General features: G+C 38.5%; 1 protein-coding gene across 2 annotated transcripts in view; it reads left to right on the plus strand.

The window, feature by feature from the left end:
• LOC124410375 (alkaline phosphatase-like) overlaps positions 1 to 25428 on the plus strand; it is a 98337-nt gene that overhangs the window by 10436 nt on the left and 62473 nt on the right. The window contains exon 1 of one of the 2 annotated variants that reach the window (XM_046888677.1): positions 19171 to 19333. The exons of the other annotated variant lie outside the window; for it this stretch is intronic. Within the exon in view, the coding sequence (XP_046744633.1) occupies positions 19255 to 19333 (79 nt within the window). The 5' untranslated portion in view covers positions 19171 to 19254. Of the gene's footprint in view, positions 1 to 19170; positions 19334 to 25428 lie in introns of those variants that run through there. 2 annotated transcript variants of the gene reach the window in all.

A 25428-nucleotide genomic window follows, 5' to 3' on the forward strand; every position in this document is an offset into this window, starting at 1 on the left:
TCAGAGAATAATCGTCGATAATCTGTAAAACGTGCAGCTTTATACCCAACCGAAATCCCAAAGCTAACTTAACGCTTTTATCGCCAATAATTCGCGTCTCTGTAATGCTTATATATATATATATATATACCGAAAATTACTCTATCCAAGCCAAATTACCGCGCTTTCTATATCGACTTTTTTTACTTTTCTGCACAATTCTCCAGTCTTAATTGGTTCTCCCTGTTGGATGATTGATGTTTTTTTTTTTTTTTGTTTTTATTTTCTGTACCCTGTACTCAATTTGTTTTTTATAGGGTGAATAAAAGACCGCCGAGTTCTCGTTCGGCGTAAAATGTGGGGAAATTAAGCGGAGATTCTGGTTTAGTATAGTAGCGCAACGCGATAATCCGAAGCCAACAGGTGCGAAGCAGGCCGTATAGTCGGCTGGCATATACCTAGATATTTTAATTACAAAAGACGTGTAACTATAACTCGTTCTAATTAGCAGTACAAAGTTGGAACGTAACTGCTATGTTAACACTGGCATATTCCTTTGATCTATAATATTATAGGTAGAGGTACGTACCTACGTAGGTATATCCTAGAACAACCCACCCTTGCACCCTTTGGCAAATTACGATACAAAATTACGCTTAATTGCTGTAATCCGACTAAGTGTGTAGCACGTGCGCCCGAATCCAGCTTTTCAGGCTTTAGAAATTTATTCGTCCTTCTTTATCCTCTTCAGTTCCCTCTTCAATTTATACCGAACCGTGTGTGAATTTTTTTCAAACACCTGCAGGTGCGCTGCAGACACTAAAAAGCGTGTAATTTTAGACACGTTTTTTATTTTATAAAAAAGAAAAAAAAAAAATTAGGCAGAAAAAACAAGAAACAAGAAAAACAAAACAAAACGCCGAGGGTTGGAACCTATGTACACACAGGTAAATACGAGCAGTAAAAACTTCGTTGTATCAAGTTGATGACGGTCCGTTTTAAGAGGTAAAAACAAGTTTTTCGTCGCAGCGTTTTTACGATCGTTTGCCGCAATTAATTATACATGTATTTGTTTACACAAGCTGTATAAAGACGAGTGGTTTATAGTCGTGCTCGAATTACAGGAGAGAGAGAGAGAGTGTGAGAAAAAGATGAAAGAGAAATCATCAGAGGAAATAAAAAAAAAAAAAAAGGGAGGAAAAATTAAGGGGGTACAAAAAGGGGAAAATTCTTAGGCACAAGGCGAGTAATCAGAGCTTATGACCAGACTTTTTGCGTTAATTACTGTAATTGCAAAAGTTATATCCGTATAATAGGTGGAGGCCGAAACAGCATCAGCTGGAAAATAACTGCGTGTGCACGTAATAAAATGTATTTAAAAAATCTCTACTTAAATCGGATGTAATGCTCGCCTATTTTTTGAGGGCTTAAAAAAGAAAATTGCGGTCGAATTCGAAGCGCTCACTGATTGGCAAAACGAATTAAACATCGAGTCGGATTGAACTTCGTGTTTTTTACATGCGGAAAATAAAATTATTATAAATTTGTGGAAAGAATTTAGAAAAAGATAAAAGATAATGAGATTGTCTTTCTGCTTAGCGCTCTTTCTTTGCAAAGATATTTGTAAAATTTCAATATTAGACAACTTTTCAATAACCAAACATAATCTAATCATTTAGAATGGAAAATTGTCAAGCTGTTTTAAATTCCGATTCCCGTCATTTTGGATTAATTTTATTCGCCGGTGAAATTTCGGACTAGTCACGGACTAGTTTTGAAAGGGGGGAGGGGGTGAATCGCGAGTTTGGTACCTGACTCAGAAAAGTCGGCAGATTTTGAATTTCTTTTTTTATAAATTTCAAATGTTACCTTTCTTCGATCATTTCAAATTTGGACATCAATTGTACAAAAAAGCGAAACAGAACGAAACAGTCGTGTCAATATGTCGAAGAATCACCGTAAATAAACATGTCAGCAAAGTATCTCACAATTTCTGTTAATCTCTTCTCTTAAATTTGCGAAATTCCCTTGCGTGATGATAAAAAAAAAAAAAGAAAAAATTTACTTTGACCCGATAAAGGAGGGTTGAATTAAATTTTACTTTTTCTATAACATCGAGAATCTTGTTTTCGACTGCACAAAGAGCCTTCTAACCTTCTAACACACACACAATTTCGCCATGCCTTGCGTGCAAACTTTGTTTAGAATCGCGCCTGTCCTGGCCTGTCCGCCATTGGCGTATAAAATATTACCACGGGGGGATACAGAGGTGGTATCTAATCGGGGTAGAGAATTCCTGGCACGTTCACGTGAAGGGAAGAGCTTTGTGGTAAACTGTGCGGAAATCCACATTCAATAACATCCCTTCCTCCATTCCACCCTCCCCCCCCTCCCCCCCTCTCCGGCACCCTTCCTCCCCCACCCGTCCCATTTACCTTCCGTTTTTCTTCCACCTGGCCACTTGCTCCAAATCTTTGCGTCGCGTGTCAAGAGGGTGGGACTCTGTCATCCTTTCGCACAGCTTTTGGCTGTAAATTAACGTTTTGATAGGATGGAAGGATGAAAAAAAGTAAGGAAACGAAAAAGGAAAAAAAAAGACGACTAGAGAGCCGCTCAGCTTAGTCTTTAAAAATTGTTGGAGAAATTTATTACGTTATATACTGTAATTAGAAAATATTGAAAAGATTTTTCAATCGATAATTTTATAATCAGGGTTGAATTGGTTTAGTTGTTTTTGCATCGATCAAGTTTTGAGGGTTTTTTTCTCCCGACTTTGTTCAATTTTTAAACTTTTCATTTAGTTTACATTCAATTTAGTTCACGGATGAATATGAACCTTGTATTTTGTTTAAACGATTCGGTACTGTGGAAAATTTTCATTTCCATTGTAATAGAAAACTTGACGCCTGAAATTATGAGAAGTAGATATATGAAACTTTGTTTGAAACTTTTTTCCTTGGCTTGGTTTTGTAGTGTCAAAAAAGTTTTCACAGAAATAATATATTCATCACCTTGATGCAATTACTCCGGCGGGTAAAAATCGGTAAGGGATGAACTTGAGCGTGTATAAAACTTTGCGGCAATTCGCCGATGCGAATATTGATTTCAAGGATGGTTAACCCGACGATTAACACCGACTAATGAAATGTGAGTCAACGATTGTCAAAACAGTTACTGCGAGGGTGGAGGATTATTTGGCACAACGTAGCGGGTTGAAATTTTAGTTTCCCGGTAACGTATAACCCCTACCGTTGCGTTACGTTACGCAGCGAAATGAAATGAAATGAAATGAAAATTGAATGTGGGGGTAAATTTTAATGCGTTTAAATGTGAAACACTTTTTCCGAAATGGGGATAATGGAAGGTAAAGAGAGTGAAAGCGAAGGGAAGCGAAGGGAAGCGGCGAAGGGCCAACTTCCGGCTTGGTGAAAGCATGACAAAAATTATTATGCTAACGCGAGAGGGTTAATTAACCCCTTCACCCGACAAATCTGACCTCGACGAAACTCACCCCGGAGGCGTAATCTATACGGGTTATAATCCAATATTATATACCTACGTGTATACATAGAGAAATAATTTAGGCTCGCTGACAGCTCAATTAATCCAAATGAACCAACGTTTTTCCTCGGTCCGATTCGTTACGCTTATCACGATTATTATTACTTCCATTTTCCTTGGCCCACTTGTTTGACCCTCGGGACCGGTCCCGCCTTTCCTTTTTCATCCTCCTAAACAAAGGAACACTTCTGCAAATAAATGTCTCTTCCAGACGACGCGCGGGCTTACGTAAGTTCTCAGACCACTTGGCGAGAGTCTGCTTCCATTATCTCTTCCAGGCTCATATTTTCAGATTCATTCTTGAAAACCGAGCCGTGTCACCTCTGCAGCAGCGGGTGATTAGGTATCTCTCGGATTCCAAGCTCAGGATCAATCTCAGCGGTATTATTCGCTGTCAGATAAAGATGTTAAGAAAATGCTACGAATACTGAACGGTACAGATTGAAGCAAGAAAAAGATTTTACCATGCTTAATTTTCACTCATAAATTACACTCGGTATTGAAAATTGTTTCGTTTTCAAAATTAGTGAAAACAAAAAAAAAAAAAACACCGTCTCATTACCGAGCTCTCGTAGCTATTGCATCAGAAACAAAAAGCTCTTCCATGCAGCGTCAGTTTTCGCTTCCATTTCGGTTAATTCCAATCACATATATATATGTATATAAATATTAAAGCTGCAGCTCGATGCAGCCGCCTAGTCTCCCTAATTCCCCGAAGTTATCGGGCTTCCGAAGTTCCTCGTTCGGATTATAATGACGTCACCGGATACGCCGAGGGACTTGGCGAAACGAGGAAGAGTCGCGTATCATCGACCAACTGCACAACACGCTGAAATTTAACTTGCCGGAGGTAAACTTGGCCGAATAATCGCTCCGCGTTCCCTTAATTTAAGGGGAAGGTTCGGTACACTTGCTAGCTAAGTTCATGATTTTTTGTACAGCTTCGTTTGCATTCGCGAAGGACCATTTATGGTGGCTGAAAAATTTTTTTTTTCATCTACGACTATTTCACAAATTCTATCTTTCGACTCAACCTAATATATCATTAAACCTGTGCTTCATTTTTTAAATTAATAAGTTCTCATATGCATAAAAAATTCGGAAGAGCTAAACAATAATCAATTTCGTTTTTTGGTGGTAAAAAAAAATCTTTTTCACGATAGCCCTGAGTTTTGAATCTTTTTTCATACACAATAATTTTTGGTGAATTATTACGGGCCTTTGCGAATGCAAACGAAACTACAGAAAAAATCGTCAATCCTTTAGGACCAGTATTTCTCGTAGCTAAGAAGTGCATCGAACCTTCCCTTTAATGGCGGATAGGGTTTCGGCTTTTTCTACGGCTGCATTCAGCTGCGAAATACAACACGGTATGAGAACCAGTCGGAAAGATGAGATACAGCGGAGCTGCCGGACGCCGGATGCTGTAATTACGTGTAGGACGTTTCACCAAAAGCTTCAGACCGACGCGACGCGATGCCACTCGCTTACACCTTGATTCATTCGGTTGGATCCCCGTCAACTCAACCGTCTCGGCTAGTTTTTACGTTCGAGCTACTCGAAACGGTCCGGATTAACTTTGACAAATAGGAAATAACGATGCGATTTGCGTCGTTGAGTAAATTGTCTAGTTCTTTTTTGTTACGTAATAATTTCTTCGACTTTATAAGTGAAAAATTTTCTTTCCTCGTGCAATGAATTATCATTTAGGTATTCGTTATTTAAGAAAGATCTATTGAATCGTTTTGTCATCCCTTATTAAGTATGTATTTTTTTTTATTGTTTTTAATGAACTATATAACAATCTAGACAAATATAAAGAAATTTTTAATTTTCAAAATTGATTCGAAAATATGGGCGAAAAATTTATTTCAAATAGAAAATCTGTTGTCAATATTAATAATGAATAAATAAAATAAAGTTTATATATATATTCATCGTCTCTACTAGAGAAAAGAAAATTCTTACCCAATCACGAAAATCTGTGTAATTATATCCGTAAACTTGAACGAATTAATTGCAAGTTTTTGGGCGTTCTGTTAATAGTTTGACAAAAATTTTGCCAACGTGAAAGACAACGATCGTTTAATATTGTTCTTTCTTTGTGCGAATGAAATAGGTAGTAAAAAAGTAGAGGAAAGAAAACCTCGTCGTACTCTTTCCGTGAGTTTACTTACCGTACTTCGAAGAAATTAAGTCTCTCTGCGTTCATCCTTTCTTCTTTTTCTTCGACGAAACTTTTTTTCCCGGATGTATAACACCCACCGCCATTATCCTCCTTTTATCCCACGAAACAGCTCGCGTTAAACGACTTTTGAAGTTTCTCGCTCGCTTAATATGTCAGCCATACGCTGTCAACTTTCGACTCATTAGAGACCTCGATGATATTCAACGTCGTTTCTGGCCGATTTAAAGCCCTGCAAACTTCTTCTTGCCTTTTTTTGCCTCCTCAATTCGTCACATCACTTTTGCGGAAATTGCTTTCGGATACTCCGGGATTTCCGCGTCGGTATCTCGTAAACATTTGCCATTACACCCTGACAGCATGGCCCCACAAATGAAGAAAATGAAATATGGCAGAAACTCTGCAGGCTTCTGACACAATTTTAATTCCAAGTTTTTCCCACTCAAATAAGATTTTTTTTTTACTTTCAAAATCGTGAAAATTTTCCAATACCTACGAATGTATGTAAGAAATTTACCATGTTTTCAATTTTTAACAACGAGAAACGTATCGTCGGTAACAGAAAAATTTATTACCAAGTTTCAAAAATCTTATGTCATTTTTACTTTAAGCGGAAAAATTTTGAGGGCTTAAGGCGAAACTTGGTAAACAACATTTCCCTTTCACTTATTTCGAGATACTTTATGACCGTATCCATGACCATTCTAATGTGTAGAATATATAAGATTATGGAGATGGGTTTTACATCCGATTCTCCTTAGCACTGTGCAAATAATATTCGCCCTCTCTCTCTCTCTCTCCCTTTATTTTTTTTCCCTCGGTGACTGTGACACGTTCACTTACCCGTGCGTGCAGCTTATCTTTTCCACGCAATTTGCGATTGCCTAATTTGCATCCCCACTGAGCCCGGAATCGAGTCACCATTGCCGGAGGATTCCGGTGAATCTTAATCCTCTATCTCAGCTTTGACACAAGAGTTTTTCGTGATCGCTTATACTTATGACAAACTACACTCGACACGTTAAATTTTAGTCTGAAAATTCACAGTTGAGCCGGTCTCAGGGATTTTGTTTTTGTTGTCAATTTTGTCGAAATTCATCCGCCAGAAAAGGCTGGCGCTCAGCGATTAACCGAAATTTGACTTTCGGAAACTTTTTTATTAATTTTTTTTTGTTTTTTTTTTTTTCTTCCAAACGAAAAGTCGAAACAAAAATCTGTTCGACAGGAGCTCAGAGGATATATTAACGATTCGAAAACTCAAATAATTGCAATTTCAAAGTGCAAATTTTTAACCCTCGAATGTATTTTGTTTTATCTTATTCCGTATCCGATTAATCCAGCCACAATGCAACGACAAAATAATCATCTTCTACTGCTCTTTCCTTAGAAACCCTTTTAACCTCGACGAATACGATGACGGAGGCGCCTAACTGACGACAAAAAAAAAAAAATCAAACAAGCAAGTAAAAACAAGGAGTACAATAAAACCGTTGCCTTAAAATGGGATATAAAATTGAATGTTATTTCGAGCAACAACAGGCGTGTATAATTTCAGGCTTTCCGTTTGAGTTTCCGTTTCAGTTCTTCTAGCACCCGCAAAAAACTTTCGCCCCGAATTCGAGTGAAGAAATATTCATCAGGCCAGCTGCTGCTGCCACGATGTGTTAACGTTTCCTTGCTGATTCTTGTTCTTGCAACGAGCCAATTTATGCAATAGACAGAACGGAATTCGCTGAGCAGAAAATAGGAGGACGCGTTTCTGCTTTGAGGGTTCGGGTCATCGCGTCGACGAGTCTCTTCTGTATCTGTCGTCGCCACGGATGCTTCGCAAGGCTGTAAAATGACGGAGCGAAGCGCACTAAAAGAGTCGATTTGAATGGGAATAATAACAAGTTTCCGAGAGCGAATCCTCCTGTATACATATATTTTTATACCATCAACTACCCCTCGCTCCGTATCCAACGAATTTACATTTTTTTTTTTTTTTTTTTTTCTTCCCTCTTATCATACACTCTCGAGGCTTTTATCGCATCGCATGAATCTCTGCTGACTGCGGACGAAAATCTGTTCGCGTTGGCCAATCAGCGAACTGAAAATAGGGGAAACATATTTTTTTTGGCGTGACGGAGTGAAAAAAATTTTCATAAGAAATTATTCATTGTTCCTGATGCATTTTCAGTTTCGCTGCGCATCGGGGTCAGAATTACTTCATCGCGGTATGTTTCTCGTAAATTTCATGTGAAAAACATCCACGATAATATATTATAATTAAATAAATGAAAAAAAGAATGAAGTAAATAATTGCTGAAACATGGTTTTTATGGTTTTTTTCAACATTTTTCACGTCGGCCTACAATTCTGACTTCAGAAATATGTTCGGCGGGAAAATATACATAAAAAAAGAAAAAAAAAAAAAAAAAATACAGTCTGACCCTCAGCACACAGAAATTTTATATTATACAGTTTTTTCTTTCTCAATTATCCGTGTCTTGAGACTTAGACTCAGTCGATTTTCACCTCAAAATTATCAAAATTCATTTTGCCACGAAAACATTCCAAATTGCTTCACCTGATGACCAAAAACACAGTTTAAATGGTCGAAAGATAATTCTTGTACAATCGACACTCGGCCAATTGTATCCTGCGGGATTCCACCGGGTCAGGGAGAGTTGTGCAAGGGACAATGGAACCGGCTCGAATTCCCTCGTTAGTCCTGATTATCGAGGCAGCTCGACGTACATACGATGCCTGTTTCCGACTTGCGGATGCAACGTCACGCGCTGACATTTGCAGCAGCTTCAGCGCCGGATGTTCGGGGCTGAATGATCTATAATCGCGAACGGTGCGTCTCAAGCCCCGCAGAATTCGTCCGCCTTTCTTTGCATTTTTAAATCAGGTGTACGAAAATATTTTACCGCTTCAAATCGGAATGAAAACTGACAAAGATATGGCAAGTTGAATTCCGCAGCTCGTTGATATGCCGATGGATCGATGGATCAAAAGGGTTGTCGATCCTTTCGAAAACACAGCGAACTGTGAAAGAGAACTGTGAAAATGTTTCATCCGTCTGAAGAAGAAATTTTCTCAAATATTTTAGGGAAAAAGGATTTTTCATTTTTGTAGTCATGCAGGAATTCTATTTCTATTTCTACTTCTTCGGATTTCCTTACAGAGAGAAAGGGAGATAAAGATAGATACATAGATATATAGATAGATAAGAGAGATTCGAGGGAGAGAGAGAGAGAAGTGAGAAAGAAATTCACGCGTCACGAGACCCGATATGTTATTTGATACGCAAAAATTTCCTACCACGTATAAAGTACATGTGACCCCACGTACTCTCAAAGAGAACAGAAGAGACTTTTTTTCGTCCCGCGATCCGAACACGGCCTCTTTATGTACGAGGCGTTCCACTTCAAAGCGAGCCTACTCCAATTTTTATTTATTTATTTATTTATTTTTATTTTTAAAGCAAGGTGCAGAGTGTAGAAAAAACTTAATCTTTCACCGAGTTTTAGATTTTTTGAACCACAAGTTTGATCTTTATTACTTCCAAAAACACGCGATAACACCATTATCGAATCAATAGCAGAAATCGATTGACTTCAAATTTTTCTCACAAATTCTTTGTTTCTTTCTACTCTCAACACCGTACTCAAAAATAAAAGAAATATACGTCGGCTTGGGGTGGAGAATGCCTCATATATATACAAGGAGGAAAAATTTCTCCAAATGATGAAAGTGATCGATTGTCCACTTTCTCTCGGGGACCAAGCGATCTAATTTATCGTCACTCCTCGTCCATCACACTTTTCCTCCCTCGCCGTATAAAACTACTGCAGAAGGCCAAATAAGTCGCAGGTCTATCGGTCAAAACGTTGTATTATATAGAGACAAATACACCCAAGTTTACTATCCTGAGTTTCGTTCAATTGCGAATTCGGTTGATTTTCAGCAGACATATTTATCATGCAAACATTTTGATATTTTTTTTTTGTTTTTTTTTTCTTTTTAAGCACCGTTTATCTCCGGTCGACTGTTAAATTTTTCATAAATTTCAACCGGCGCTTCCGTCCGGAATTTCGGTGGCGAGCGTCGAAAAGCCAGCGTAATTTCCGTCTTATTTATTCATTTCGTTAATTTATTTGTTCAATCTTTATTTCAGGCTTTTGATACTTCGCTCTCATTACCGAACCTCTTCTATCCCGGGTCGACGGAGGCCGCTTCGCTCCTCCTCATCCTCTCCGCCTACTACAACCGGCCGTAAATATGAAAGATGAGCGCAATAAAGAAGCAAAAATGTGAGTGTCTTATACGAGTGCATTCCGACGTAGAACGAATCTCTCAGCTGTCTCGTTACTCGCTCTTACCTCCACACTCTATACCTACACGTACGATCTTTATTCCTTACTTCTTTCTTCGCTTCTCTTCACAGCCTCACTTCTTGCTTCTCTGCATTTTCCTCCCTTCTCTTTCCATCCACTTCACGTTTCTTTTATTTTCCTCTTCTTTTCGCTTTCCGCGCGCATTCGACTACATTTTTTTCGCAGTCCGCTCTCATCCTCATCCTCCTCATCCTCATCATCCTCCTCCTCCAGACGTCAGGGCGAAAGATTTATGCTCAACGAAGGTTCTGTACACGTGTCACTCAAACCCCCGCATTACGAATTTTCGATGGCTTATTGTCCGAGCCTTATTCTTCAGACCCACTTTGCCGCAATGATTACTCTCCGTTCTTCGCTTGCTTCCCTTATTCTCGAGGCTGGTACCCACCTTCTACTCGAAAACTCGTCGCGGGAGCAAACTTTACAAATCTCGAGTATCGCCGAGCGAGCTGTAATTTATTCTCGTCGAATTTTTATCCCTACTTCCCTACTTCCACATACCTGTGTACCACCTACTGCGATCCACTGAGGCACTTTTACTGCATTCGATTAATTATTAAAGCCTCGTCGGGAGGAGGAAAAATGAAGGATAATTATTACAACCTAGACATTGAACGATCGCGGTAGCTGCTTCTACAAGAAAGTTGTAAGCCCGACTTGTTAATGGCGTTAAAATATTGAAGCAGGAAATGGTAAATGCATGTTTTATGAGTACCGCAGCTGCACGCGTGCCATGCCGTGCCGTGCCGTGGATGAGGCCTAAACGCACGTGAGAAACGTTCGGAAAGCTTGCGGCTGACTATTTCCAGTCTAATTCTAGATGGGCTATATATATATACATATATACATATACACGCGGATAAATATGACTGCCCGCGTATCGCTCGCTTATGAATATTTCATATCCAAAAGTATTAAGCTAAAAATCCCGCCGTCAAAGGACAGGAAACACACAGCTCTGATTGCGACGCGACGCGACGCGACGCGATGCTGACGGAATACTTTGGAAACGTTGTCGAGGAAAATGGCCGGGTGAAAGAGAGAAAACGAATAAACGAAATAAAATTAAAGAAAATAATGTGAATAAAATATGATAAAAAAGGAGAAAAATATCTACCTGCAGAAAATTGCAGAGAATTTGCAAGTTTTATCATGTGAACCGGCAATATTTTTATACTTTTAAAAGTATAACAAAAAAAAAATAAATAAAAAAAAAAATCTTTTATACACCGGGCCACTTCTTCGCGGTAGGCCCTCTCTTCGTCTGCTTTTACAAAGCTCTCGGGTCAAGTGCTGCTGCCCGTGATGGGGGAGGAAATCAAACAACTCGAGTCTCTCTCTGCAGCTTCTCGAACTCATTGACGAACCTGAAGAGTTTAACGCGAAAATGAATTTACAGACTGTGGAAACATTCAGAGCTAATTATACTGCAATAGTATTTAATAAACTGGCTGGGAAAAATTGTTTGCATATTTTTATTTTTTTTTCTTGAAGACGAGTTTTCCACGTTTTATAAAACTTTTCTTTTTTCTATGCGAGATGATGCAGAAATATGGCAAATTTTTGTTTTTCTTCTTGGAGAGGTGAGAAAGCATCGCACAGAAGCAGGACCGAAAATTAGTGTTGTTTTTTTTTTATATTCGACAAAAAAGTGGCCGGAACATCAACTTCAACATATTTGATTACCGTGCTTGGGATATTTAATGATTTTTGTTTTACGTTCAGGGTTTGTCTTCTGACATCGCCGATCTGGAATACCTGATTCTGAAAATCGGATATGCGATGGTGTAATAAATGTGAAAAATAATGGAGGGTGAGGCAAATTGAGCCCCTCAAGAAAATAATGTCTAAAATCAGAATAAAATGTTTAGTTTTCATATGACTAGTTTTTTAAAATTATTATCTACAGCTTTCTCGAGAGAAAAATAATCATAAAATCAAGTTGAGAAAATTATTTGACTTTGACGTGTTGAGAGTAAAGCACAACTCGAAACGTTTCGCGTTACGAGCAGCTGTGCAATTACTCGAATTAATGATTTCCCAATAATTTATATTTAATTAAAAGTTGATGTGGTTAATTTTATTCCTTGTTATTTAAAAAATTTCCGGGGTTTTTGAGATTTTAAAGATTCTAAAATGCTCACTTCGGCCCACCCTCCCCTTTTCAAATACGTCAAATAATTCAAAATTCTTTTCTCTCATTCTTTTATTTTCAATTTAACGAAGGATCGAAAAAACAGCTAAGAGATGTAACTTTTTTGCGAAATGTCATTGAATTCTTGAACGAGGAGCCGGGCACTGCACTGACATTAATCGAATTACCTGTAGCAAGGCACTTCCCGCCGCTACCTGCATAATATAATTCGCAGCTATAACTGCTGGTCTCATCGCGGGGATAATTTAATGGTGGTTTTTAAACCCGAGAGCCTTATAGAATCTTGAATTCGGTTTGTGAAATATAAGCCGGGCGCTTCGGAGAGGGTCGTGAACTAATTAGTCGGATTTCATTACAGAATCGACGAAGCGGACGAATCGTATCTTGTTTTTTTTTTTTTTTTTGCGCGCCAAACCAATCCGTATGTTATGCCTATACGCTTGCGGTTCTGTCCCACTTTGTTTAATCCCTGAAAATTTCGCTTGAATTAACGTATATGTATGTATATATATATATATGTATTCGCCAATGGCAAAAATTAAGCTCAAGAAAAAATCACGGCACGTGTACAGGTAATTACATATACGAGCTATATGTAATGTAGGTTTCACGTTTTAGAAATTCAACCCAACAGCTAAGTGCTAACGGGAACTCGCGTGGGAACGAGAATTGAAAGAAAGAGGAGTGGAAGAGAAAAATATCGGAAGAAGGAAAAAAAGTCACCCTCTCGATTATTCAAATCTCAATACATAAATCGCGATTTTTTCCCGTTATTTTCATTGCGAGGTTTGTCATTTCCCCTCTCCCTCTCTCTCTAGGTATATCTTTCCTTTTTTCATTTCTGTTGTTTTCTTCTCACAATCTCTCAGCCAAATCCGATAATCTCACAAGCACAATTCTCCGAGTGAGATACATTATTTAGGTTCAATGCCATCCGCAATCTTGTTTTACCAGTCGAACAGTAGGGAGAAGAGGTAGGCGAAATAGAGGGGGAGAAAAAAAAAAAAAACCGGAGAATACAGTGGAAATTGCGAATAATAACAAGTCGTTAAAATGATTTATTTTAATTCCATGCATTTTATAAGCTGCTTCACGAGTACGCACGCATTTTGACGGATTATCGAAGTACATTTCAGCAGCAGCAGCAGCGACGGTGTATTCATTCACGGTAAAATTGGAAACAAGTTGACCAAAAAAAAAAAAGAAAAAAAAAACTGTACGCGAAATCCCTGGGATTTTTGTTACCCTATAATTGTTTGAATAAAAAATAATAATCTCTTCGATAACACTGTTATGCAAAAAAAAAAAAAAAAAAAGTATTTTTCTTCACCCGCATGGGATGTTTTTGTTAAAATACTTTTTCATTATTCCTGGAAAATACAAGGTGTTTGCATGAAAAAAAAAAAAAAAAAAACAAAAAAAAAAAAACGCGTAACAATAATGAAAAATACCACCATTTTATTACGATGAACTAAACAATGTTTCTTGTATAATTAAACAAACAATTTCTTTATGAAATTTATTTTACATTCCGTCTTCATTCTTCTCGCCTGTGAAACTTTTTATTCTTCGACCCTTCGATACACCTCCGAACAGGCTTTCGTTTTCCATTTTCAGTTTCCCTGCATGTTTACGTTTATTCTCGAGTCTCATTCTAATGAACATTTCAAATCGAAGTTAGTCATCATTTTTGGACAGGATTTTTATAACCAAGAATAGAATACCAGATTTAGAATGAAACCGTAGTTTAACTCTGAATAAAATTAAAAATATGAGTTCAAGAGAAAACCTGACGTGATGGAACTCTTTTACTATTTTTCCGCGTTTCAGTGAGTGAAAATCTCTAAGGGAAAATATGAAAAACCTGTGCAACGCAGATTTTTGGTCACGGAACTGAGCATCCCCCCCCCCCCCCCCCCCCCCCGTTTTCAAAATGATGACAAAATCATTTCGGTTATACAACCGATTTCTCCTCACGCGTTCCCGGCGTGGAAAGTGAAATTTTCCACCAAAAGTCTCTCCATCCTTTTCCACGATTTTCCCCGACTTTTCTAGCGACTCGATGTATCGAGGATAAAAAAGGCGAACGAAAATCCGACAGTCACGCGGCGTTTGTACCTGCGGTGGATGAAGATCCTGGGAAAGAAAAGAAAATTCGGAAAAGTGGGCGGGAAATAGGCCAGTCTGGTTCCGGCGATAAGACCTGAGTGTGGGATTTCGTCTTCTGCTACCGCGGAACCACGCGCCTACATTTTCCAAGATCTGACGCGCTAAGCGCGACGTAGATAACCAGGAAATAGATTCCTTCGGACGCTAAGAACCCTCTTTATATCCGCGTATAAACTCGCACCTTCTTCAGTCTCTGTCTTTACAAAGTCCGGAAAAAGAATGTCCCCTTGTGTTTTATTTTGCCGAGAGCTTGTATAACGGAGGTACGACTTGAAATTGCCTCATGTTATGTCAATTTGGGAAAGTTTTAAATCCCCTCCCCCTCCCCTATTATACTGCCGCGTTTAATAATACACCTGTAATTAATCTTCCGCCTGTCAAATGTATTTATAAATATATCTATATAGGGACTTGATTATACAGCTAGAATATACAAAATATGTATATAATATACTTTATACACGAAACCTTAAATATTTCACTTCCATTAAGGCCGCTTTCCTCGTTGGCTGACTGGCTGGCTCCCCCCCCCCCCCCTCTCCCCCACCCCCCCTCCTTTTTCTCCCTTCGTGATGATGTATTTACTTTTCCCCTTATCGAAAGTTTTCCAACTTGGCTAAACTTCGGAGGTCAAGTTTAATCATCGCTCAACTTGTATTCGTTTTTTTTTTTTTTTTTTTTTTTTTTTAAGACTTATTTATATGCACGTGTGTGTATATATAATATAATGTATATCAGGTATTTTACCCCAAAACAAAATGATGATAGCAAAGCTTGTCGTTAGGATCTAAAAGAACTGAAGTTGACGGTGCGAAATTTTATGAAATAAATCCCTGCCGCCTGAGAGTGATTAAAAATCGCAAACCGACGAAGTGAAAAAAGTTCACTCAATTCTGATGCGATCAATGCAGAAAAAATCATTCGACGTGAAAATCAGTTTTAACAGAATAACATTATACATCATTTTTATAAACAATTGTTTCGTTGTTTTTTTTTTTCTATGTTGTAAACCGTTGCTTTCAATGTATTTTCTCACATTTACATTTTAAATTAATTCGGACTGTTTGACTTTTGTCACAGTTTTTGGATTTCGAATTTACTGGGAAATAGCTCCAAACCATGAAGATGCACTTTTGAAAAATGCACTTTTTTAGCTGACATATGGCTTTCGGAAAGTCTTAATATATTCGATCGATTCCCTGGATTCCGTTGCGGTCGGGTGTCCATCTTTTTTCTCTTCCCTCTCCCTCTTCCCCCTCCTCCCCTCCTCTTTTTTTTGTAATATCGCAGACATCCGCCTGCCCGCGTATTTGTCAGCCGTCAACCCAGCGGAGATCGTAGAGCCGACGGTTGTTCGTCACTATCTGACGATGGGGAATAAGTCGTTGAAAGGGTTGGGGAAAAAGAGGGACGGAAAAGCGTAGAAGAAAAAGGCCAGGATAATGAAAGAATCAATTTCGTTGGTCGGAAATAATGACTCGCCTTTTATCAAAAGTCAAATAACTACGTCAAAATTGATCGTTGAATACAGCTACCGAAACATATAAAAATTTTTGTAAGTATATATAATAAGGCTTAATGCCGTATAATAATTTCGTGTATGATTAGCGTTTAAACGAGCAACGTAGATCTACTGTAGCGGCCATTATATCGTCTGCAGGTATAAGCCAGACTCACTCACAAGATGAACGACTTGCTCTTGAATGGGAGTCTCATTTGAACGGTTTTCTTTTCGACGATAAATTCTACCCTGCGCCTTTGAATTATATTATTGACATAACGGTTATTTCTTGCTTGACTTCGTGCACTGACCGTTTGAATTGTGAAAAATCGTTTCGAGATGGAATTTTTCACACTGTTCTTGGGACTCGAAGTCCGATCTGTTTCACGTTTAGGGATAAGAAAATGCTTTATTTTTTTTTGGATTCATATTTGTCCTCAAACTCGACGCAAAGCTAATTTTAAACAATGAATTTATCGGTCAGGTGTAGAATTCTGTGTTCAAGTTTCGATGAACGATTTTCGAATTCAGGTTTAATTAATTTTGGTGAAAGAAAATTTTAATTATCGAGATGAATGTGTCATCTTTTGAAATTTTTGCAAACCTGTGAGTAACGAAATTTAGAAAATTGTGCAGCTAAGTTAGAATATAAAGTAATAAGATTAATTCGCGGATTCTTTTCAACAACGATTAAATTCAAAAACGCAAGATGAATATAGTTTCTCTTAACCGCACTTTTAACGATAGTTTACAGAAACTGTAATACGCTACAGCTATGCAGCTTGCTAAAATACACTTTCAATGCAACATGGTCAGATATGGGAATCCGAAAATTAGCACAAAAACGGAAACAATTGATTTGTCAATTACGAAGAGATAAAATGAATTCCATATATTCTCTCTCAGTCGTATACCATTTTCAGCAAAATTTAAAAATTCTTTTAAAGTAATTGAAAGAACAGATTCGTCCGTGTAATAATAACCCATTCGATGTAAAATGCAGATAGTTAGTAAAAATTCAAACCTATCTACGCAAGTAAAAAAATTTCACCCTTTGCGCAGTGCAAACATATTATTTATACAAATATTAAAACGACTCATAGACATCACAGGTTTTTAAAAAAAGAGAGAGGGTCAGAAAGAAATTGAAAATTCCATATATTATTCTGTGCAAATCTCCGAATTATAATTATATCACAGGACACAAATATTTGGGGGATGGTTGAAGTTTTGGATGTGAAAAGTTCCGGAAGCGCTAAATTTCGAATTATTTGGTGGTGAAACTTGAAGTAAAGAAATCAAACTTTTTCAAAACAACAAAGTTTCAAATGTTCGAAAACCGTCGACGCAAACTCCCAAAATGCAATATTCTTCCGAAAATTCAAGTTACGATATAAAACAAAGTTAGGAAAAATAAAATATCGATAGAGTAAAATTCCGAAAGTTCAAATATGTTATATCTATTTTTCAAGTTTATTAAATCCTCACTACTAACCATTCTAATCTTCGATTTATCTAATTTTTTACCCCCACCCAAAATCTTGGATCATTCTGAACTTCGATGCTTCAAATTTTTAAGTATTTTCACATTTTCGAAACCATAATTCGTCAGACTTACTTCGATTTATCCTCAAAGTTTGCTCTCTCTACTTTAACTTTCGCCACGAAAAAATTCAAAATTTCGCGCTTTCCAAACTTTCAAAATTCGCAATTTCAACCCCGCCCCAAATACTTTCTCTTCTCCCTAATTTCCTGTCCTCCCATTCGTCGCATACGACATTTTTTCCGCACGTCCGGTGCCGTTTAGCGAACGCGGCTGTCCCTACACCTCCAACCCCCCCCTCTTCCCCCCCCCCCCCCCCCCCTCGTGGTCTTTCCGTCGCACCCACGCGGGCGCCGCGACGCCGATGGGTGGGGATAGGCGAAGCTGCTCGCTCCCGAAACTCCCAGAGTCGCGTAAGCGTCCGCACAGCGTCGAGCGAGTTACCCGTAGGATCGCTGATAATCGCCGGGCGGAAGAGAGGAGCTATTTTCTTTCTCTCTCTCACTCCCTGTCTCTTTCTCGTTCGCTCTCTTTCTCTCTCTCTCTCTCTCTTTCTGTTGTAATTTGAAGTGAAAATTTGGTCCAATTGATATTATGCGCTATAATAGATCTGAGGAAAAAACAGGGTGCTTTAGTGAAGAATATAATAATAATATTTGTGGATATTTCGTAATTGTAAAAGAAATATTGTGACAGATTAAGTAACGTGCGTATGATTAAGATACGTGGATTACGTTTATCGGTACGTAATAATATAAGCACGTGATAAAATGTTTAGTGATTGATTTTTCGCACGGTTTGTTTGTTTGTTTCTTTTTTTTTTTTTTTTCACCCCAACCTTGTATAAATTACTAAAGTGAAGTGCGGTGGTGAAAAGATTACAAAATTATTTTGGAAAATTGATAAAAGCTACTTGTGGAGTTTCTTTGGTAATTTTTGAATGTTGTTTTCTCGTCATTATCTGTGAGAAAGAGTTTCAACGGACGATAAGTAAATAAATGTGGAAAAACGAGAAACAAGTGAAAAATAAGGAAACACTTTGTATCAAAAAACCCTGAAAATTTTTTAAACGCACAATTAATTGGCGGTTCTTTTGTCAAACTTTGCTGTGTAAAATCAATTATTATCGTATAAATAACAAGTTATTTCGTGTCATGTAAGTTTTACGCGCTCGCAGATGCCTCATATAATGTTTAATAATATCGTACAAAACTCACTTATCTAACCCCCAGCGTTTAATAATGAACTAACGCGTAAACACCCGTGTACAACTACAACACGAAGAGGGGTTAAATTAACCGGGGTAGATGAGTGGGAAACGAGTTCGTAATGAGTTAGTTGCTGTCAGTTAGTAGTAGGGAATGAGGAACTCAATATCGGGACGGTGGTAAATCACCACCCCTTTGTGGTGACACAGGGTAGCTCGTTTGTTCGACGACACGTCAAACCTCTGTAACGAGCCTGCGGAGAAATCTGCGGCGGCGGCGGCGGCGGCGATCAAACGACGATAATTTATCCGGTGTACTTAATTATTGCATATGCAGCGTTACGTGTCGCGGTGTGTTTTTGTCACTATTTAAGTTAGGGAGTGTTTCGCGGGAAGAGATTAAGTGTAAGATCGAGGAAAGGAACCACCAGATAGATCCCTTGGAGAGGAGGAGGAGGAGGAGGAGGAGGAGGAGGAGGAGGAGGAGGAAGCGTCTCGTCGCTGGTACGCAGCAGGGTGATGAAGTCAAGCCGGGGAAACGCGTAGGAGTTGCTCGCTTCGCTTTGGAAATGAGGCCCAGCTCGCTATCGCCCCCGGTTATCACCGTCATCGCGATTTTTACGGCCCTGACGAGCGCCGGCGATCAAGGTGAGAAGTTTTTAATCACGAGGGAGAAACGATCGGGTTATTTAAAACGGTTCGGGTTGGCCCGGAAATATACGGAAGACCGAAAAGTCGACGGCACGATATCCAGGAAGTCGTGTTAACGGTAGTTGAAAATGTGGATGGACAATGAATATATAGTGAAAGTTGAAGCGTAGAAAAAGAAAAATTGAAAATTGAGAGACAAAAAGGAGACTTTTCAAATATCAGATTTGTCACGGTTTCCAAAATTTATGTATCCGAATTTAACGATAACGTCTGAGCAATGGCTCGAAAGGTCGAAATCCTGAAACCAACTAACAAGGAACTGAACTCTGATTTCGTTGAGAGTCATGTGAGTTGTAGAACATTGAACACTATAAGACACGTTTTTTTTTTATCTGTGGAAAAACGGTTTCAAGGGGTGAAGACGACTCCCAAAGATGGGCACCGAACGGGATAATTTCTTGATGCGCTTCATGTATTTGAATGAAACCAACTCTGAAATATTCTGTTAATTAATAGAAACATTTCAAATATATTTTATTTTTCTTTTTTTTTTTAAATATTTTATTTTATTTTATTTTTTCCTTTGATGACACAGACGATCGTCTAACAGAATGAGATAATCTTGATATAAACTATATAGTATCGAGTTGACGAACTTCACAAGTTCCGAATTTTAAGGAGATTCGGTATTTCCTTCTTTCGAAATTCGGGTCCTTCTGTATTTTACGGATTGAAATTTTGCTCGGTCTGAACTTTTTTTTTCTACAAATAAATATTTTGGTTCTTTGGCTGATCCAAGTATTTATCAGCCGTTGTCAATTCTCAATTTTGGAACTTTCATTTTTCTTTATCTTCACATTCTTTGCTTAATTGTTCACTCGGAATGCAGATTGTTTTGAAAATACTTTATCGGACAAAATAGCGTTCGGTTAAATGAATTTTCGAGAAAACAGTCGTTATACTGAGTGATTTATCGAAAATTCTAATTTCGCTACTCGGTCATTCTTCATTTTAAAATTCGTATCCTGAAAGTTTTCGCTTTTCAACCATCCAACTTTTTGGTCTTTTGGGATTTCGACCCCCACCCGGCCGTCCGCCCCGTTTCACAAGGGCTGTTTGGTCCTGGGACCGACTTTCCGGGACCCCGGGTCCCTGGTTTTCCCTTTTCTGCGGATCAACGCGTTGGACCGTGAAACTTTTTTCCACCCAACTGTATAAACCGCCTCCTTCAGCGAACGGAATATCACTCACAAGCTGTGTAATAACCAGCCATTGATTCGAGCTCGACTTTCAGTCCGGTCGAAAAGCGCTCGCACTGTTGAAGCTTTGTTCACTACAGAGTTGTTTCCAAAGCGTTTACCGTGACTCGGAATTCCAGTGAAATTGACGACCGTAGTGTGAAAAGAGAAAAGGTTCCGTCACGATTTTGGCACGAATAATACTCGGCAAGTGGTGCCAGGCTCTTTATTACAAAATGAAAAGTTTTCAGTCCTGTTCCAGGATTTCCCGCAATCCCTCTGAGGATACAGAGTTTCAGTTTAGCATCTCCAACTTTCCAAAACTAACAATCTTCCAACACGCGTTACAACAGACTCAAAAGTTTATTATACCGACTCGTTTACAATTTCGCCAATCAATCTTTCCTCTTTCGCTCTTACGCTGTTATAAAATTCACCATATCAATAAAAGTCCACACTGTTTGGTGTAAAATTAAACATTATCGGTGTATAAATCGTTCGATTCTTAACACCAAGTGGTTTTAAAGTCAACACTAAAATGGTTTCGACTTCTATAGAATTTTTTCGGTGTTACATTTAACACCGTATGTCTAACTGTGTAGAACCTGGTTAGATTTAACATTTGAATGCTGTTTTGACTACAGATTTCTGCAATCGGTAGCTGCCGGGCGGGTTGGGATTTCACGTGATTAGGGTTGGCGTCTAGGTCACAGCTTTTGACGAGGGTTCGATTCTCGAATGGGTATTATTATTCAACTAAATATGCGTGCGTACAGATACTTGCTTACACCCACCTGAACATCCTAAACTGCAACAGCTGGATGAATCCCCCTCCCCCTCCCCCCCCCCCCCCCGCCCTGTTAATCCACCGTTTATACAGGGATAAAATTCGGTTACGATTTATAACCTCTGCTGGACAGTAGAGCAGAAGGCATTCGTACGTTCTGTATCTACCTTCACGGATGTATAATAACGTTTAACTTTAATTGAGCTTATATGCCGAGGGGATGAAGGTAATCTACTAGCCCTAGCAGCGTTGCCTATATATGAAGCTGCATTTATTGCTTGTCTCTGGAAGTGCGAGCGATTAAAAATTGTTTAGATTCGAATTTGACGGTGTAGTTCGAGTATGTATATAAATAAAATGTATCGTATTTTTATTCAACTTACGTTTACGTTCTCATCGACATATTTTTCGAAATTTTTGTTTTTTTTTCACACAGTTGCGGTTACTGTTATTCAGTGAAGAGAATTTAATCTGTCTAGTTCCGTAGACTTTGAGTGTTGAAAAATGAATTTCAACTCTCGACGAAACGCTCTCTCGTAAATTTTGCCCAAAGCTGAATGAATTTTTCAAGATTGTAAATTTCCAAGTGCTTCAGTGCAGTATATGCTCAACTCCATTTCAGTTTTCACGGGGAGTTTAGCGCGAGTTCGTAACTTTGACGGGCTTTAAAATTATAGATGAGATCGCTCTGAATTTTAACGATGGATAACTTTCTGAGAAAACCGATCGTTGACATTCTCAATGTTTATTTATATGTTTGTTAACTTTTTTTTTTCTTTATTTTTTTTTTTTCTTTAATCACAATTCTCTCGACAAAACTCCCAAATAACTTGTACCTACTCGAAAATTGAAATCACGAGTCGTCTACCCCCTCGGAGATTATGTATGAACAGCATTAGCCCCAGATTTTCGACGCGTGCTTCTACAGAACGGTTGAGAAATCCCGGTGTGGCTTTCTATGGTGTATGGAAGTACATACACGCGCCTAATTCTCTTTCGTGACTGATATTCGAGGATACCACCCCTGCAGCCTGAGCAAACAGAGACAGTCGCGTCGTTCCAAAGGGGCAAAGCTTGTTTCTCTCACGGATTAATTCGCATTTTCGTTTTCTGGCGTACCGCGTTGTTCCGCTTTTTGCACTCACGAAATGTTTGCAGAATATCTACAGGCTTACATGCTTTACGAAAAAATTTACCAACTCGCGTAACGATGCTTGCTCAAGGAGTTCACAGTTGAAAACCTTCAACGAGCTGCAGGTAAAAATATCCACAAAAAACACCTTCGGCGCAAAAAGCTTTCGCCAACTACGTTAAAAATCCTACGTTATCATCCTTTATCAATAAAGATTCAAATCACTTACTGGTAATTCACGATAAAAGTATTATTGAAACTTAATTTAGCTTGGCTTCCACTTGATCTCTGCATGTTATCCAACTAGAAAATGATAATTGAGTATGAACAAAGAACAAAATAACTTAAACGTTGATGAAAATCGAGAAAAAAAAAATGATGAGATGACCGTTTTCTGCCTACCTTTTACTCCTAAACGCACCTTGTCGTGTTGCGAGGATATAAGTAAAGTGGAAAGTAATTAATTTACACTGTGTGTGTGCGTGTGTGTGTCGAATAAGGGAAACATTGAGTGGAAGTGAATAAACGCTATGGCGTGTATAAAGCTATGTCATCGTCTCTTGGACAATCTTGAAGTATCATCAAATTTGTACACTTAAGTGATGGTGTCCCATTACGTTTATTGCCGTCCAATATTGGAGAAAATTATACCTGCCTTGATTCCATACTCAGAGAGAAAGAGAGAAAGAGGGAATTAGAGAGAGAGAGAGATTGGAACATGGTCGTTATTTTTGATTGATTACACCGCGTATAAAGTTCTTGCCCTGTTGGAAAGATAATAATTTTTGGTGTATGGAACCGGGAAACCTGAGAGATAAATCTCGCAACTTCAATGCCGGGGAAACGAGTCTCAATCTAGAGAAATTGGCCAATTGAGTAAAACTACATCCTGCAGCTCTGATAAAATTCGACATTATCATCTCAGCAGATGAAAGAACACGGAATGCATTTTCTCCAAATTACACTCTTACACTCCCTGAGAAACCCTTTTCTCCTCCTTTTCTCCTCCTCGAGTCGCTTTGAAAAATGCATAATTCGCATCGCAGAGAAAATTGTTCTTACTCGAAACCGTCCGGTGCTATTTAAATCGCTGATTCGTTACCATTGAACGACGAGTTTTTAACGAGTTCAACATGGTTTTTTAGCTTATATTTGCTTGACGAATAAAGAAAGAAAGAAAGAAAAAACACGGGACCTTTCAAGTAAATTTGCAAAAATGTGGAAACAGACGAGCTTGCGACGAAGTTTGATTTATTGCGAGATTGAAATTAGTAACCTTGAAATTTAGTAAAAGTTTGTTTTTGGAGTCGCTGATTACCAATCCGAACTCAGATTTTCAAAATTTAAAATGGCGGATCTAATACGTGCAAATAGAAACAAGTTTTTATATTTTTAGTCCGCCATATTAGATTCGCTATCTTGAATTTTGAAATTTTGAAATCGGATTCGATTTCCGCTACTCCGAAAACCCTTGTAGACTCAGTTTCAAAGAATTTGACTACGAGGAAAAATGCATGCTTCAAAGGGTTAATTGTCAGGACATCAGAGAAGATCGTCGGTAGAATATGCAGCCATTCTCTGAAGTCTTCATCTGATATTACTAAGTAAATTGAGGGAGTTCTCGTCGAGTTTCCTCGGCATCATTTACTTACCCAAACGCAAACGTCCCGAATTCCGGCTCACTTATCCACCGATTACCAAAATTTTTTCCATACCGTTCTCCACTCTTTATTTTTCATTCGCCGCCGCCGCGTTGCTTATCTGACAAATTCCGCTACACGTTACGCATACGTGAGTATATATTGCGCGCGAATTTTGATGAAAATAATTCCGGGACGAGAGGAAACGCGAGACGGTTTCCCGGAGGGATGCCGAATTCCACGTGGACCCTTCCTGCGTAATGGGCCAAGTTATCGGGCGGGATATTCCGGGGTGACTTGCTTCCACCACCTTCTCCTCCTACTCCCATTCCTTCTTATTCTTATTCTCCTTCTCCTTCTTCTTCTTCTTCTTCCACCTCACCGCTTCATCCCGCACGAACCCTTCTTTCGGCATTGACTACTATTAAGCTTTCTCTCCCGTCAGTGCTTCCCGGTTATTTTAACCCCGGCCGAGGTAACGAATTTTATCATTCCTGCCTCCCAAGCCTCCGGGAGATTAGAGGCAAAAGAAAAGGGGTGAAGGGGAGACGGAGAGGAGAAAACATGCGTATAAATTCATTATCACTGCGAATACGTGCTCCTTGTTGTTTCGGTACTTGCAATTCATTTCTATTGCTACAACACGGCTTACATAGAGAATTTCGATGACTTCACCCCTCCCATCGTCGTTATTTTCATTCTGATTGGAAAAACGGGGTGAAAAACTTTGAATTGGATCTAAGCGAGTTTGAATCGATTGAAGCATTTTATCTTCGCTTGGAAAAACGTCGTTTATATAATTCATAAAATTCTACCTTGCGTTAGTGGAAAACATGTTTGACGTTATTCGAAATTCGTTATACTGTAGACGATTTATATTTATCTATGAATGTAAATGTAAAAATTAAAAGAAACTGTCCAATAATGCAATATTTCTAGAGTTATTAACTACCGAGCTTTATTCTGTATTTTCAAACGCGGTTTTCAATTAGTTGAAACGTAACAGTTTTGAAACAAAACTTTTTCCTGATCCTGTTTTTATTCTCCTTTTCTCTCTGGTGATTTTTTTTCCAAACATTTTCGATGCGTTTGCGTATGTCATTTGCGAAAATCGCCTCGGGTGGTAGACGATTTTTCATTTGATTCGAGTTTGTTTACGAAACTAAACCTAATTCCTATTTAACACACAATATTGTTATATCTCTGAGAGAATTTCTCGAATTTTACCTGAACTCTATGTTTCGAAAACATTATTATTATTGTCTTTGTTTTTTTCATCTTGCCTTCATTAATAT

This window comes from Diprion similis, chromosome 9 (genome assembly GCF_021155765.1).
Source record: "Diprion similis isolate iyDipSimi1 chromosome 9, iyDipSimi1.1, whole genome shotgun sequence".
NCBI lineage: Eukaryota > Metazoa > Arthropoda > Insecta > Hymenoptera > Diprionidae > Diprion > Diprion similis.